This window comes from Mirounga leonina, unplaced genomic scaffold, assembly GCF_011800145.1.
Source record: "Mirounga leonina isolate KUSES-001 unplaced genomic scaffold, KU_Mleo_1.0 Mir_488, whole genome shotgun sequence".
Taxonomy (NCBI): domain Eukaryota; kingdom Metazoa; phylum Chordata; class Mammalia; order Carnivora; family Phocidae; genus Mirounga; species Mirounga leonina.
The window spans coordinates 1,399,753-1,417,789 of record NW_023270777.1 but is presented as its reverse complement, the minus strand read 5'-3'; the positions used below and the strand labels follow the sequence as shown (position 1 = coordinate 1,417,789).

Sequence of the window (18,037 nt, the reverse complement as noted above, 5' to 3'; positions counted from 1 at the left end):
TAACCCACCTAGTGAGGGCACATCTAAGGCTCACACTTAGTTTCCCTCTGGTCCTCTGCCCTGTAGCTACACAGCAGGTTACTTGGAGCCCAGCAAGGACAGTCACATTGCCCTGGGGCAGAAATGCACTTTGGAAGGAAGCCAGCCCAGAGAAAAACCTGGCACTTGCTCTCCTCTGTGGACTCTCCTCTCTGGTTTCTCCGTTTGGAATGTTCTTCTCTGCCCTTGCCCTGCTAACTACACTCATCATTTAAAACGAAGCTCAGTTGAGTTAAATGACAAGATACAACACAAATTTATAAATATTGGAAGCTATACAGAAAATATTTGCCAGTTTGACTTTATATATGTTACAAACCAAACTGGGATAGATATTAAAAGTGAAAAGATAAGCAAGAGTCTGAGAGAATATATTTGTAACATAACAGACAAAGAATTACTATCTGTAATACATAAAGGGCTTCTATAAATGAATAAAAAGACAATTACACTGATTAAAGAAACTCAGGCCAAATGGATCAACAGCTGTGGTACATCCATTCAATGGAATATTATTCAGTGATTAAGACAGGTAAAAAGAAACAGACAATTCATTATGAATAAAGCAGTAGTCAGAGAAATGCAAAATAAAACTTTGTATCATTTTTCACCTATTAGATTGCCAAAAATTATAAAAGACTGAGAGCATACACTGTTAATGAGTGTCTAGGGAAATGGGTACTTTTAAACACTATTGGTGGGGATGTACACTGGCAAAATCATTTTGGAGAAAATTTTGGCAAAAATGTTTTTAAGTATACCGCCACTTTGTAAGTACGCCTTACTTACGGGGATGAAGTTTGTTGAAATACACTGGCCAAAGCTGTATTTATGAAACTCCTATTCATTACTGCAGTATTGATTTCAATGAAGAAGAAGCCGAGTATTAATCAGTAGGATAATTAAAAAAATTGTATGTTTATATACTAAAATAAGATAAAATACTGCAAAAATGAATTAGGCCCATAAGTACTAAGATGAAAAATGTTAAATTAGGGGCACCTGGGTGGCTCAGTTGGTTAAGCATCTGCCTTTGGCGCAGGTCATGATCCCAGGGTCCTGGGATCGAGCCACATATCGGGCTCTCTACTCCGTGGGAAGTCTGCTTCTCCCTCTCCCACTCCCTCTGCTTGTGTTCCCTCTCGCGTTGTGTCGTTCTCTCTGTGAAATAAATCTTTTTAAAAAAGATTTTATTTATTTTAGAGAGAGAGAGCATCTACGCTCATGCTCGCAAGTGGGGGCAGGGGCAGAGGGAGAGACTCTCCAGCAGACTCTGCAATGAGGGTGGAGTCCCACTCGGGGCTCAGTCTCACAACCCTGAGATCATGACCTGAGCCAAAATCAAGAGTCAGATGCTCAGCCTCCTGAGCTACCCAGGTGCCCCTCAATTCTGTTAGTTGATGATCTGAGGGTTCTAGTCAATGCAAAAAGACAACAAGGAAGGAGCGAAGGAAGGAAGGAAGGAAGGAAGGAAGGAAGGAAGGAAGGAAGGAAGGGGCAAAGAAGGTACAATTACTAGTAATGTAGACTCAAAATTATAAGATTCAAAACTTTAATCCAGCCTTATTTAAAATCAAACGTAATTATTGGTCACAAGAGTATTTGACGAGAAGCCTGGAAAGGAAACACATTTTTGCCCAAATTATTTGAGGACGCAAGTGTTGTCCTGTTTATTGTCATCTTAGCTAGAGAAGGAAGGAGAAGTTAGCGGTTCTGGAGACCAGCCAGGTGTCACCAGAGATCTAATTTATGATTAAACCATACATGCTTGCTTCCTTGTCATCATGATGGCAATTTCTCCCAACGTGTTCACTGGCATTCAAGAAGAAGGAACTGAAGAGGTTCTGTTAGAGTACAAGAGGTCTTTTGTTCCTGTTTAATCTCGCAGGAATGTAACCTTTAACCACAAGGCTTGGGATAACCAGAAAACCTGTAAAATATAATTACTATGACAGACCGTATTTGTTCATTTAGGCCACAAAACACACTAGCTGTAGAAAATTGAACGTGCTCACTTCATCTGTAAATGAACCCAGTGGTTTTATGATCCCTGACGTACCATTTCATAAATGACGTAATATGCGCTGTGTAGACATTGGTTGCTCAAAGGATTTCTGGGAGAGCTGGAGACCCAGGTTCGAGGTTATGGGGCGAGAACCACAACCAAAGGTTTGGTATAGAACTAGCCTGAAGAGGACGTCTCTGCTGCTGTCCCAAAGGGACAAAGGCTGCAGGGACATTGCTCACTGCTCACAGGAGGCTCCCACTGGCCTTGTTCCCAGGCTGACACCACCTCTGTGTCTTCCTTGGCTCCTGATCCAGAACTCAAGTCAGTGCCTTTGATCGGCTGTACTGGGTCATGGGCTCTGTCCTGTCTGCAAGGGACACTGTGAAGGTAAGTATCTGGTGGTGGGAGCTTGTACGGCGGGAGGACTGTGCCCCTCACCGAGACTGTTAAGATGGGGAAGGGGCTCCACACATAGGAAACAGAGGAAAGAGGTTTGGATTCTGAGCGGTCAATAAAAATTAGAGAAGCCCGACACAGCTGGTGAACCCCAACTATCCTCTTACTCTGCACCTGCGCCCAAACAATGGAATGTTGTAGGAGAAAATTGTCTCCCCATGTTGATCGAACTCACTTTCAACGTATGGTCACAGCTGAGCTTGCAACACGGCCAGACTATGACTATTCTTAACCTTCCGAGCAAATTCATGTTTCTACCTTCTGAGACTGACTGCACATTTCTCGCTCCTCCTCAGACCTCCAGCGTCTCCCCCTCAGCCCAGTGGTAGTGATCGCTTCAAGAGATAGTTGCATCCAGAGGAGCTCTAGCCCCTCTTTCCACCCAGCACACCCTTCCCCTTGCTCTCTGGACGCCATGGCCTCTCAGCCCCTTGGAGGTGGCGCTCCTGCACTCTCCCCTCTTCCCCAGGTTACTCATTCCTTCCCACGGCCATGGAGATGCATCTCCTTATCCCTTATCTTTAGAAACACAAACAGAACAAGAAGGTGCTCCACCCCCATTCCCCTTTCGACTCTTGCCTCACATCTCTGTTCTCTTCCCTAAACAAAGCTCATCTTTAGAATCATCTCTTCTCGTGCTTCTTTTCCTCAACTCCAGCTTTCCCACAAACCAATCAGGCTCTTGTCCTCACCATTTTTTCAAGGTCACCAAAGACCTCCGTCTTGCCGAAGCCAATGTTTGTTGGCATCTTATTGGACTTCCCAGCAGCACTTCATACCGTTGAAATGCTTTCTTCTTGAGCTTTCGGGACTGCACACTCCCTGACTTTTCTCAACCTGTTTCGCTTCCCCAGCACTCTGTGTATAGCAAGTATAGCATTTACTATATCCTATAATATACCCAAAAGTATAAAAAGCTATAAAAGTATAGCATTTACTCTATCCTATAATATACCCAAAATAGTTTGAGAATTACTCTCTATATTGTGATTTTTATGAGACTCTGATTTTTCCTGTTTCCTTTTGTGAAAAAAATGAATATGGATAGAAGCACTTCCAGAGGCCGAGTAAAGGTCTCTGGAAATCTGCTTCTCCACAAAAGCAACAGAAACACTGGCAAAAATGGTCAAAATCAACTGTTTTAGAACTCTAGAAATTCACCAAAGGCTTGCTAAAATCCGAGAAGGATTTATTGAAGAGAAACAGCTGAAACTAGGTAAGAACAGAAAGATTTCTGGCATTTTAACTTACTCTGTTTTCATCCCTCCTCTCCTTATCTTTGTAGTAGACTTGAAACTATAGTAGCTATGAAAAGCCACCAGCCTAGAAGCCGCCAGAGGGGCCAGAATAGGTTTGAACTTCCCCCGACACAGAAATCTGTCACCATTTATCCGTCTGGTAGCTCCTTAAAAATCTCCACTCTTAAGGGCTTGTTTTTATTTGAACTGACTCAGAGCTTACTCCATGCAAACAGCCCTATCCCCAGGGCATTTGTTGAAAAAACAAACAAACGAACAAACAAAAAACCAACCAGTTGCAATTGTTTAACATCATAGCTGTCAGAGGTGGTAATACCAGTTGGAGCTAACAAGAGGCCAACCAAAGAACTTGGAAGGAAAAGCTAGGGAATGAGATGTCCACAGAGGGCTTTGATAATCTCTGGCTTATTCTAGAGACACCAGAAGGAAACCTGCATGGGCAGGGCTTTGAACATGTCTAAGAAATACCTGAGAGGCCCCAATCTCTCACTTCTGACCCACCTTGAGGCTCTGTACAAACAGGAAATGAAGGGTAAAGCAGAGTTGTCTCTTTACCAGACATTGGTAAAGAGCACTGAAGTCATGCTGGAGCATTGAAGTCATGACTGAACATACATACACACAACCTCTTGTCAAAGGCTATGAATCTTCTTGGTTCAAGGAATTTAAGGAAATCTCTGTCCAATTATTAGCCAACTGCTAAACTAATTGAGTAGAGACTTCAGTGAGTGCACATTCAAGAAATACAGACTTTACAGAATTAGTCCCGAAGAGTCATTACAACAACCGACAACAACAAACAACAAATCCTGGGAGGGGGAATCTAATTTTCAGATCTGCCACATTATATTATTTAAAAGGTCCAGTTTCCAAGAAAAACAATTATGACTCATAATGAAGCATTTTTCATGTCTGGACATGAAAGTATGGCCTATACATACACAGAAAAAGCTGTCAATTAAAACAGATATTTATTTATTTGACAGAAAGAGAGAGTACAAGCAGGGGGAGCAGCAGAGGGAGAGGGAGAAGCAGGCTCCCTGCTGAGCAAGGAGCCCGATGCAGGGCTCTATCTCAGGACCCTGGGATCATGACCTGAGCCAAAGGAAGATGCTGAATGGACTGAGCCACCAAGGTGCCCCCCAAAAACAGTCAGTTGAAGCTGTTGCTTAGGAAGCCCAGATGTTAAATTTATTAGATAAAGCCTTAAAATCAACTATTATAAATATACTCAGAGAACTAAAGGAAGCCACCACTAAAGAACTAAATTAAAGTTTGAGAATGATGCCTCACCAAATAGAGAATTTCAATTAAGAGATGGAAACTATGCAAAGGGACCAAATACAAATTCAGGCATTGAAAAGTATAGCAACTGAAATGAAAAAATCACTAAAGGTTTGCCAAACAAAAGATTTGAACCGGCGGAAGAAAGAATCAGCAAACTTAAAAATAGGTCATTTGAGATTATGCAGTCTGAAAAACAGAAAGAAAAAAACAATGACAAGTGAACAGAGCCTAAGGGACTAGTGGGACACACACCATCAAGCATACAAACACATGCATAATGGGAGTCACAGAAGGAGAGGAGAGAGAATAAGAACACTTAAAGAAATAATGCCAGATAATTTCCCAAATTTGATGAGAAACATTAATTTGTACACTCTGGAAACTCAATTAACTCCGAATATGATAAACTCAAATGATGCATACCCCACTGCATCAAACCTTTGAAAACAAAAGCCAAAGAGTGAATCTTGAAAGCAGCAGGTGAAAAAGGACTCACCACATACAAGAAATCCTCAACAACATTAACAGCTGACATCTCATCAGGAACAGTGGGGTCCAGAAAGCAGTGGAATGACACATTGAAAGTGCTGAGGGAAAAAGATTGTCAGCCAAAAAATTTAAAAAAAATTTTTATTATGTTAATCACCACACATTACATCATTAGTTTTTGATGTAGTGTTCCATGCTTCGTTGTTTGTGTATAACACCCAGTGCTCCGTGCAGAACATGCCCTCTTTAATACCTATCACCATGTCAGCCAAAAATTTCATATCCAGCAAAAATAAACCCACGAAAATGAAGGAGAAATTAAGACACTCCCAGATAAACAAAAACTAAAATATTTGTTGCTAGCATATCTTCCCCACAAACAATACTAAAGGGAATCCTTCAGGCTGCAATGCAAATACACTAGACAGTAAGTCAAATCCACACTGAGAAATAAAGAATAACAATAAAGATAAGTGCATAGGTATAAGACAGCAAACATTTATTTTTTGTTTGTAACTTTTTAAAATCCTATCTGAATTAAAAGGCAAGTGTATAAAAAAAAGGCAAGTGTATAAAACAATAATTATAAAGCTGTGTTTATAGATGTATTAATTTCCTCTTACATTTTATCAGTAATTACATTAAATGTCAATGTATTAAATAGTCCAACCAAAAGGTCAAGATTGGCAATGGATAAAAAAAAATCATGAAGTACATGCTGTTTTAAGAGTCATTTAAATTCAAAGACACTAAAAGAATGCAAAAGATAATCCATACAAATAGTATTCATATGAGAAGTAGAATGGCTGTACTAATACCATATAAAATATACTTTAAAGCAAAAATTGCCACTAGTGACGAAGAAGGGCATTTTATAATAAGAAAAAGGTTAACCCTTTATAATTATAAATATATACATACCTAATAAAAGAGCACCAATGAAGCACACATTGACAGAATTAAGGGAAGATATAGACAATTCAACCATAATAGTTGGCTTCAACACCCCATTTTCAGTAATCGATAGAACATCTAGAAAGGTCAACAAGGAAATACATGACTTGAACAATACCATGAACCAATTAGACCTAACACCACCCAACAAGAGCAAAAAACACATTCTTTTCAGGGACACATAGAACATTTTCTAGGCTGTAACATTGTGTTAGGCTATAAAATAAGCCTCAGTAAGTTTAAAAGAGTTGGAATCGTATAAAGTATGTTCTCCAACCACAGTGGAATGAAATTAGAAATCAGTAGCATAAGGATATTTAGGAAATTCACAAATATGTGGAAATTAACACATTTCTAAACAACCAATGGGTTAAAAAATCACCAGGGAAATTAGGAATTACTTTGAAATGAATGAAAATGAAAAATGTATCAAAATTTATGGATTACAGATATAGGAGTGATTATAGGGATATTATAGCTGTAGGTGCCTATATTAAAAAGAAGAAAGATCTCAAGCCAATAACAAAAAGTTATATCTTAGAAACCTAGAAAAAGAAGAGTGAGCAAAACCTGAAGCAGTCTGAAGAAAGAAAATCATAAAGATTAGAGTGAAAATCAATGAAATAGAGAATAGAAAAACAATAGAACAAAGAACCAAAGTTGGTTCTTTTGAAAAGATCAGCAAAATTGACAAATCTTTAATGAGATTAAGAAATATAAACAGGGGACATTACTACCAACCTTACAGAAATGTTAGGATAATAAGAGAATATTATGAATAATTGTTTGCCAATAAGTCAGATAATTTAAATGAAATGGACAAATTCTTTCTAGGGAAAGATAGAAACTGCTGAAACTGACTCATGAAGAAATAGAAAACACAAATAGATCTATAACAAATAATGAGATTTAGTTATCAATAAGAAAAAACTACCTAAAGAAAAGCCTAGGACCCCATAGCTCCACTGGTAAATTCTATTAAATGTTTAAAGAAGACTTAACACCAATACTTCACAAACTCTTAAAATAGATATGAGAGGGCACTGCCTCACTCATCCTCTAAGGCTAGTATTATCCTGATACCAAAACCAAAAAAGACATCACACACACACAAAAAAAAACTACAGACCAATATTTCTTATGAATATAGATGCAAAAATCCTCAACAAAGTAGTAGCAAACCAAATTCAGCAAAACCTAAAAAGTGGGATTTATTCCAGGGATGTAAGACTGGTTAAACACCTGAAAATCAATTAGTATTACACACCATATCAATTTGATAAGAAGAAACAACAGGATCATCTCAATAGACGCAGAAAGATCATTTGATGAAATCCAACACTCTCTGATTGAAAAAAATAAACACTCAGTAAAGTGGGAATATAAGGAACTTCCTCAACCTGACAAAGGATATCTATGAAAAACTATATTTTAGTGATATATGTATGAGACGCTGTGTTTAGTGGTGTGTGATGTATGTTTTACCATATGAAGCACTGTGTTTAGTAATGCATAGTGTGTGCTATTGTGTTTAGTGATATATATGTGAAATATTGTATTTAGTGTTCACAGTGCATGTTCTTTCTTAATATGTCTAAGACACTATGTTTAGTGGTATATGGTGGGTGTGCTACTTTGTGAAATAATGAAAGCTTTCCTTCTAAGATCAAGAACAATACAAAGATGTCCACTCTCATCACTTCTATTCAAGATCAGACTGGAACTTCTATCCAGGGCAATTAGGCAAGAAAATGAAACAAAAGACACCCAGATTGGAAAGAAAGAAGTACAATTATATTCTCAGATGACATGATCTTGTATATAGAAAATCCTAAGAAAACCCACTAAAAAACAATTAGAACTAGTAAATGAGTTCAGCAAGGGTACAGGATACAAGAATAATATACAAAAATCAGTTATATGTCTATACACTAGCAGTGAAAAATCTACAAATGAAATTAAGAAATCAATTCTATGTACAATAACTCAGGAACAATGAAATGCCTTGGGATAAATTTAACAAAAGAAGAGCAAAATCTATACTCTGAAAACTATAAAACATCCCTGAAAGAAATTTAAGACAGAACTAAATGGAAAAACATACCATATTCATGGATTGGAAGATTTTATATTGTTAAGGTGGCAGTACTCCTCAAAAGGATTTATACATTCAATATGATGTCTTTTAATATTGCAGCTGGCTTCTTTGAAGAAACTGACAAGTTGATCCTAAAACTCATATGGGAATTCAAGGAACCCAGAATAGCCAAAAGAATCTTAACAAAGAAGAATAAAGCTGGAAGCCTCACACTTCTTGATTTCAAAATATCGCATGTATCATAAGAGACCTGAATCCAGAATATAAAAAGAATGCTTACAACTCAACAATATAAAGAAAAATAACCCAACCTAAAAATGGGCAAGGGATCTGAACAGACATTTCTCCAAAGAAGATATGCAAATGGCCAATAAGCATGTGGAAAGAGGTTTGACATTGTTAGCCATCTGGGAAATGCAGGGCAATACTCCTCAATAAGACACCTCTTCACACCCACTAGGATGGCTAAAATTTAAAAAAAGAAAATAAATAACAAGTATTGGCAAAAATGTGGGGAATTTGGAACGCTCATACACTGTACAATTGTAAAATTGTGTACCTCTTTGGAAAACAGTTTGGCAGTTCCTCAAAATGCTAAACATAGAGTTACTCTATGACCCAGTAATTTCACTCATGGTTCTATACCAAAAGTAAAATGAAAACGTGTCCATACAACTTGTCCACGAATATTCACAGTGGTCTTACATGGAAATAATCCAAATGTTTCTCAACAGATGAGTGGATAAATGAAATGTGGTGTATCCCTACAACAGAATATTATTTGGACACAAAAGGAAACAAAATATTGTCACCTGCTACAACATGAATGAATCTTGGAAACATTATGTTTAGTGAAGGAAGCCAGACACAAAAGATAACATATTTATGTTTCCATTTGTATGAAATGTCCAAAATGGGAAAATCCACATACATGGAAAATAGAGAAGTGGTTGCCAGGTGCTAGAGGGAGAGGAGAATAGGTTGTGACTGTAATGAGAATGGGGTTTCTTCTGGTATGATGAAATGTTCCAAAATTGATTGTGGTGATGGTTGCCTATCTTCATGAATATATTGAACACCACTGATGTGTATACTTCAAAATGGTGAGTTTTTGGGCACCCAGGTGGCTCAGTCAGTTAAGCGTCTAACTCTTGATTTTGGCTCAGGACATAATCTTGGAGTTGTGGGATCGAGCCCCATGTTGGGCTCTGTGCTGAATGTGGAGCCTGCCTAAGATTCTCTCTGCCCCTCCCTCCCCACCCCTGACCCCACTTTTGTGTGCTCTCTCTCTAAAATAAATAAATAAATAAATAAAAATTAAAATAAAATGGTGAGTTTTATGTTATATGGATTATATTTCAATAAAGCTGTAATAAAAATTAGGAAACACAGACTATGTAGGCTTCTTTCCCCATTTTTTAAATAAAATGTAGCATACTGTATATACTTTTGACCTCTGTGTTTTTTCCACTTAACAACATATCTTGGCATTCATTTCATAATAGTACATAGTACTCCTCTTCCTTGTTTTTTATGGCTACATAGTAATCAATTGTGTAGCTGTACTACATTTAACTCAACAATTTCCCCATGTAGGTGGCATCTGGGTTGTTTCTAATATTTTGCTATTAAAGATCATACCACAATTAGTAACTTTGTTGTTTCATTTTTTACAGGTGTATCCTCGGGGTAACTTCCTATAAAACAGATTACTAGATCTGGGGTGCCTGGCTGGCTCACTGGGTAGAGCTTGTGACTCTTGACCTCGGGGTTGTGAGTTTGAGCCCCTCATTGGTTGTAGAGATTACTTAAAGATAAAAATCTTAAAAAAAAAACAACCCTCCCCAGATTACTAGATCAAGGGGTAAATCCATATTAATACATAATTTTGTTAAATATCGCCAAATTTTCCCTCCATATCATTTGTTCCATTTTGTGCTTTTGACAGCAATGTAAGAGAGTGCCTGGTCTCCTCACAGCTTCATTAATGGGGTGGGTGGTCAACCTTCTGAATTTTTGTCAGCCAATGGGTGATGATATCTCAGTGTAGTTTCATTCTGAGTTTTAATTTGAGTGGAATTGAGCATCTTTTGATATGTTTAAAGAACTTTTGAGGACTTTTTGAAATGAACTGCAGTGTTTTGCTATCGGGTTTTTCTTATCAGGTTTTTGGTTTTGTTCTTTTAAATTTTTATAGCGCTCTTTGATACATTCTGGCTGTTGACTATAAATATCATCTAAACTGGTGACTCCTAAACAACATGCCCGTGCTGAGCTCCAAATTTGTAGGTCCAACCATCTACTTGATATTTCCACATATAAACCCAATAGGCAGTCTTTGGTCTATCATGGGAAAAACAGAATTCTTTATTTTCCCCCTTGGCAATTCCTCATCTCAATAAATTATATCCAAATACCTGACTGGTTTTGTTTTTCTGTGTCTCCTCTGATGAAGCCCTGGACCAAGCCACCATCATTTATCTCCCTGACTATGGCAGCAACTCCCAACTGGCCTCCCCACTTCCACCTTTTCCTCGTCCCTTCCCCGTAACCCATTTTCCAAACAGTGACCAGGATTATCTCTTTAAAAGTATCAATCAAATCCTATGGCTCTTCTGTTTGAAACTCTCCAATGGCTTCCCACAGCAGGTGGAAATCAAAGAATCGAGGAGAACATATAATTCAGTTCCTTCCTGTGGCTTCCGCGTCTCACGGGACTTGAGTCTTGCCAACCTCTCCAATTGTCCCCAACCCCACTGGTCCTCATGGCTTTCTTTTGTCTGTTGAATATGCCAGGATTGTTATACTCTTGGGATTTTTACAAGTTTCTCCTTTCTTTGCATGAATGTCCTTCCCCTCCACATCTTCCCATGGCTGCCCCCATCTTCCCGCTTGGGTCTCTGCCAAAGTCGCCCCATCCTCCACTGCTCTAGTTGACTTTATTCAAAGCCTCTTCCCAAACCAGTTGCTGTTCTGAACATCTGTTATATGAACAAATTCCCCTCCTCCTCCTCCTCCTCCTTCTTTTCTAAAAAAACATTTGAGGGTTTTTTTTTCTCTCTTGCAACAAAAATAATTCTAGCTAATACATACAAGAATTTATCAACCACAAAATATAGTTAGTATATTTATAAAAATTTATCAACCATAAAAGTGGAGAAATCATGATTTGGGGGCAATTACCTATCCATCTGAAAAAAATAAATTCAGATCCCTTCCCTGGTATCATATGAAAAGTTATTCCTAGTAGACTATCCATCTGAAAAAAATAAATTCAGATCCCTTCCCTCATATCATATGAAAAGTTATTCCTAGTAGATTAAAAGCTAACCATGAGAAACAAAAAATATAAAAATACTGGGGAAAATTTTTGGAAAACTATTGAGAATACATTCATGAATTTGGGAGTGAGAAGGGCCTTTTTGGAGAAGATGAAAAATCCAGAAGCTGTGAAAAGACAGGTAAGTTGACAATTAAAATTTAAAACATCTGTGAATAAATAATAATTTTGTTATTCAAATTAAAAGACAAATAACAAACTGGGAGAAAATACACTCTATCTAACACACAAAAGATTAATATCCAGAATATGTTAAGAATTCCTCCAAATCAATAATAAAAGGCAAACAACCAATGACAGATGGGCAAAAAGATATATAAAATTCATAGTAGATGAAGACAAACAGCTAACAAAAATATGAAAAGATCCCTAACCTCACTGATATTCAGAAAAATGGCTTACCAAGGTGACATTATTATATGATCTTTTGCCCATCAGGTTGGCAGACATGGATTGATAGAAGCCAGCTTTGGCAAGGATATGCAGAGACGAACACAATCACACACCTTTGGTAGGAATGTACGGCGGCATGATGCTTTTTGAGAGTAATTTGTCAGTCTCTGTTATGACGAAAAAGTGTTCATGACTTCTGATCTGGTAATTCCAGGTGGGTGGGTGGGTCTCTTGGAAAGTCACTCACGTAAATGCCTAAGTAGGTCTGCACGTGCCTTTTGCAACAACGCTTGTATATGATGAAAAACTGTAGTGAACCTAACCATTTACCGAACTGGAAAATTATGTGAGAGTTAAAAAGAATAAGGAAAAAGGCACGTTCAGAATCCTACGTACGACGTGATCTTATCTATGTGGAGAACATGAAACAGAGGCATGTTTCTGCATGTCCTTAAGTGCACAGAAAAATGAAAGGATTCGTAAAAAGCTGATTATAGTAGTTTACCTCGGGGAGGAGTGTGGGATTACGTGGGTGTTGCAGGGAGGACAGGTTGAGGGAGTACTTTTGCTTTATCTGTATTTTTAAAAAATTTATAATTAGAATTTTACTGGAGTAATTTGAAAAAAAAAAAAAAAACCCAAGGAATAAAGGGTAAAATAACTTTTGGAAATATGGCTGACAATTCTGAAAATGAATGTAGTTGATAATGGCATAGCAGGGTGGGATATTTGTGGATATCTGACAGACGTGGGTAGCCAGTGCCATCAGCAAAAAGTCATATGCTTTGGAATCAGACAGACTGGGATTTGGATACTGGTTCTTCATGCACTCTGTGACTTGGGCAAATCATTTAACTTCTCTGAGCTCTGCGATAATAAATGGAATCTACAGCAGAGGGCTCTTGGGAGGATCGGAGAGATAATACAGGTAAAATCCCTAGTACATAGTAGGTGCTCAGTTAAGGGGTGGGTATTATTAGTAGCAATAATTAAAATTATGGTTTTTAACCCAGTGAAAAGTGAGAAGCAGATGAATGGCGACCAGACAGAATCGAATCCCACGGATTTAATTTGCAGGTTGTATATCTTCTCACCACTGAGGATTCTTTATTATTTGCTCCATATATTCCTAGCGTTATTCTTTTGTTTATTCATTCACTCACTGATTCATTTAATAAGGATTTACTGAGCACTTCTTACGTTAGCACTAGACAGATAATGTTAAAATGATGGTGTCCCTGGGTGCCTGGTGGCTCAGTGGGTTTAGTGTCCAACTCTTGATCTCAGCTCAGATCTTGATCTCAGGGTCGTGAGTTCAAGCCCTGCGTTGGGCTCCATGCTGGGCGTGAAGCCTACTTAAAAAAAAAAAAAATAACTGTCCCTATTTTCTGGGAGTTGACATCTTCCCCCAATGGGAGAAAGAGACACATGGCTAGTTGGCAACATAACATGGGAGTTACCCATGTGGACAATGGACCCAGACAACCTGGTTCTCATTCCCAGCTCTATCACTTACTGGCTCTGTGACCTTGGATTGGTTATTTAACCTCTTTGGTCCCATCATCTATAAAATGAGTTGTAAACATCTCCCACCTCCACTCCCCACCATAAGGGTCTTAAGAAGATTAATGGCGTTGATACAAGGGTAAAGCGCTGTGCCCATTGCTTGGCACATAGTATGCACTAGAGATGTTGGCCACTTTTATTTCCAGTTATGTCCCTTGTGGTTGATGTTACAAAAGGGGAATTCAGAGAGAAAGGAGCACCCTTATCTATCTGGCAAACTATGTATATTAGGTAATAATGGATCCCTCTATATTATTAATCAACAGCTAATATAAAGCTGGAGTAAGAACTTCTAATCAGCATGAGATAAGTAATGTGTTATAATTTCTGTCCAAAGCAAAGAAACTTGACATTTTAGCCCTGGGAACTTACCTAGGGTAAATGGGATGGTTCTGTTAAGCTTTGAAAATATTGGAAATTTCTGCCCTGGATTTCTAGGAATACCTTCACACACTGACTTCTAAGGTCCAGGGATCCATCATCACCAGGATGCAAACTACTGATCCAGGGGGAAAGGAATGAAAGAGAAGGAGAGGTGGGTGCAGACCTTTATAGAGAAAGTACCATGTGTTAGGTGCTTTATCGCTTAAGCTGTCCTGATGCACCATGAGGCTGGTCTATTATCCCCATTTTAGCTAAGTAAACAGGGGCTCAAAGAGGTCAAGGTGTGCGTTCTGGGTCAACAGCTCATCAGTGCCGGATTCCAGATCTTCTGATTCTAAGCCTGGAGTTCTTCCCTGGACCCCAAGCTGCATCTCACAAGAATGTGAGAGAAGTCGTCCCTCTGTTGTGGCGCTCTCCATATACTTCTCACCTGGGACAGGGATGGGGCAAGGATGGATTGGAGCAAGGATTATCAATCACCATCTTCCCACTCCAGGTCCCAGGAGGAGAAGGTAGCTGCTTGAGGGCAGAACGACCAGGGGATAATCAGAGAGAGAGAGAGAGAGAGAGAGGGCTGGGGGATCATGGCTGAGGACATAAAGGTGTCTGTCCCTGGTGGGCTCTTCCTGGAAACTCTTAGTGAGCAAGGCAGCACCCAGGTTGGGACCTTCCAAGTCTCCAGGTGCCTGGACACAGAGGGGGACCCCGGGGGAGAGTCCCCTTGATTCCTGTTCCTCCCTCAAAACCTTGACCAAAGGCCAGAGAAGTATGGTGCCTTGACCTTATTCCCTGGTCCTTTCCTACCCTTGAGAATCTGGGTCGCAGAGAGAGAACCCCAACACCACTGAGTGCTATTAGCTGAATCCCAAGCTGGGACACCTGGCCTGATAGCCATGTCTGCACAGGATAGAATTTTGAAATGGAATTTATCCGGGAAAATTTGGTTTATCTCTTCTGTGCCTGTTGTCCACCTTTTGGGTCGTGAGGAGTAAAATGGTATAATATACGGGACAGCGCCTAGTGAAGTTCAAAAGGCATCAGGTTTATTATTGTCATTGTTATTATACCATCTTGAGGCTGAAGAGGATTGCACAGATGGTCTAATCTGATCCTCCAACTGTGGCAGGAGTCCTTCGCCAGCACCCTTGACCAATTGCCAGCCAGCTCCACTTACACACTTGCAGTGACAAGGAGCTCACTCCTCCAAAGGTAGCCCTGGTCGCTCTCACTGAGAGAGAGTTCTTCTTTGGGTTGAGTTGAAGTCTGTCTTGCTGCAATCTCTGGGCATGCAGCACGTTTGTACCCACTGACCTTCTGGATTTAAGGACAGCTTCATGTCTCAAGTCATCCTTGTCTCTCCCCACCCCCCACCCCCCCACTGTCACCAGAGTACCTTTCTCTGATATCTCTGTGTACTTTGCACAGAATACCTTGCAGATTCTTCATTCCCTGGAGCTCCACCCACTCCAGCTGGTCAGTGTCCCCCTGCAAATAAATGTGCTCAGAACAAACACAGTCAACGCTGCTGATATGACCCAATCAGGGCAAAGTGCGGGATGGGCATCACTTCCTATAATCCACATGCCTTGACTGTTAATGCAGCACAAAAACAAGAACTTTCCAGCCGTTGCATCAAATGTGCTCATTTTAAGCTTGCATTTTAAGCAAATATCCCACAATCTTTCTCCCCTAAATTACATCTGCATCCCATATTTGCAACTAGTTTAAATGGACCCGGGTTAAGAAATGGTGCGTTCCCAGTTCCCTAGACGGCAAGCTTCTTATGGTGCGCTTCCTAACTACATGGCCCACCCTCTCTGGTTCCAGAGCTGTTGTTATGACTTCTGTGATACCCTTCTCTTCCTGTCTAGTTTACTACATGTGCATCATATTTAGTTTTGCCTGTTTGGGAACTTTATATAAATGGAATCATGCGGTAAGTATTACTTTATAATTTGTTTTTTTCCCCTCAAAACCTTGTTTGTGAGGTCCATCTACGTTGAATATGTAGGGGTAGTTTGTTCATCATCATTGCTGTAGAGTATTCCATTGTATGAATACTTTCCAGTTTATTTATTCTAGTGTTGGTGAACTAGATTTATTTGGGTTATTTGTTTGTCTATTGTATTATAAACTATGCCGTCTCGAATATCTTATATGTGTCTACCTGTGCAATGTAATTGGTAAGTAATTATTTTACGTGTTTAGATCTTGTCTCTTGATTTCTTTCAGAACGGAGGAATCCTGCTTTTTACACCTAATAAAGGCTTTGAGCACACACTAGTTTCTCTAGAATACATACTTCGGGGTGGAATTGCTGAGTCTTAGGACTTATGTAAAAATAGGAAAATGTACACAACTCTTGCATGCTCCTTACCTGATTTCAAAATTGCTTTTTAAAAAAACACAAAAAACAAAAAAACACTTGTTTGGCATGGGGAGCTCCAGGTGTCCAAATCAGCAGCCTGACCATTTCTTTCTTTCTTTCTTTTTTTTTTTTTAAAGATTTTATTTATTTATTTGACAGACAGCGAGAGAGGGAACACAAGCAGGGGGAGTGGGAGAGGGAGAAACAGGCTTCCTGCCGAGCAGGGAGCCCGATGCGGGGCTGGATCCCAGGACGCTGAGATCATGACCTGAACCGAAGGCAGACGCTCAACGACTGAGCCACCCAGGCGCCCCAGCCTGACCATTTCTGAGTGACCTTGATCTTGAGGGCCTGCCTTCAAGCCCCAGATTATCAATAGCAGTAAACATGCCTCTTACTCACTGTAAAGAGTCCCTTCTATAGAGGACATCAGTATCTGCTATCTTTATGGCTCCTGCCTCTTGTTAGTCATCACGAGATAGAGGATGCACTGGACTGCCCTATCCTGGACAAGAGACATTTAAGGCGAGGGGGGCGGGTGGGTGGGTAGGGGAAATGACCCTGCTTGCTTTCTCAAAGGTACACCAGCCATCCGAGGATATTAACTGCTCAAAAAACTCAAAGTCTGTATTTAGGTGTCCCCCCCACCCCCCACCGATGTCAGGACTTAGGGCGCAAGTACAAATAGATGCCACATTGCCTAGCTGGATTATTTAAAATTATAAATCATTTCTTCTAACTGTCAACCTTAATATATTCTTTTTTTTTTTTAAAGATATTATTTATTTATTTGAGAGAGAGAATGAGAGAGAGAGAGAGCACAAGAGAGGGGAACAGGAGAGGGAGAAGCAGACTCCCCGCCGAGCAGGGAGCCCGATGCGGGACTCGATCCCGGGACTCCAGGATCATAACCTGAGCCGAAGGCAGTCGCTTAACCAACTGAGCCACCCAGGCGCCCCAACCTTAATATATTCTATTCTACCTTGACAAATACACATCTTTGATGATGCGGAAGACCAGGCTCAGATTCAGGATTCCTGAACTCCTGACATTTGGGCACTTGACTGAGGTGGTAAGGGGAGCCCTGGGCGGGCTGCAGTGGTGGCCCAGGGCCCACTTGTTGCATTCTGTGCACACAGCAACTCAAATGCCCAAGTGATGTGCCGCCCCCTCCCGCAAACACAGCTGCCTCTTAGCTAACGTGTGGGGACGTCCAGCCCGAGCCCTAGAGAGGATGAATGTGGGGAAGAGGCACAGCCTCCAGCCATTGTGTGTGTGTGTGTGGGGGGGGGGGGTTGTTGGTGGTGGGGGGGTCCTGGGCTCACATTTCCCAGCCCTTGGTCCTGCAGGAGGGACACGGGTGCCAGGTGGGCACGGTCCCAGCACCCTGTGGGAG

General features: G+C 40.1%; 1 protein-coding gene and 1 long non-coding RNA gene across 4 annotated transcripts in view; both read left to right on the top strand.

Moving 5' to 3' along the window:
- LOC117999947 overlaps positions 1-9,770 on the top strand; it is a 12,494-nt gene extending 2,724 nt beyond the window's left edge. The window contains exons 3-4 of one of the 2 annotated variants that reach the window (XR_004676350.1): positions 2,322-2,434; positions 8,690-9,770. This is a non-coding gene — a long non-coding RNA (uncharacterized LOC117999947). Of the gene's footprint in view, positions 1-2,321; positions 3,108-8,689 lie in introns of those variants that run through there. The other variant, XR_004676349.1, reaches the window with a different exon arrangement.
- Positions 9,771-12,385: 2,615 nt separating this feature from the next.
- Positions 12,386-18,037, top strand: part of RABEP1 (rabaptin, RAB GTPase binding effector protein 1) — a 101,914-nt gene continuing 96,262 nt past the window's right edge. For both annotated transcript variants that reach the window (XM_034989360.1, XM_034989359.1), the window contains exon 1: positions 12,386-12,441. In XM_034989360.1, coding sequence (XP_034845251.1) covers positions 12,411-12,441 — 31 coding nt within the window. In that variant the 5' untranslated portion in view covers positions 12,386-12,410. The remainder of the gene's footprint in view (positions 12,442-18,037) is intronic.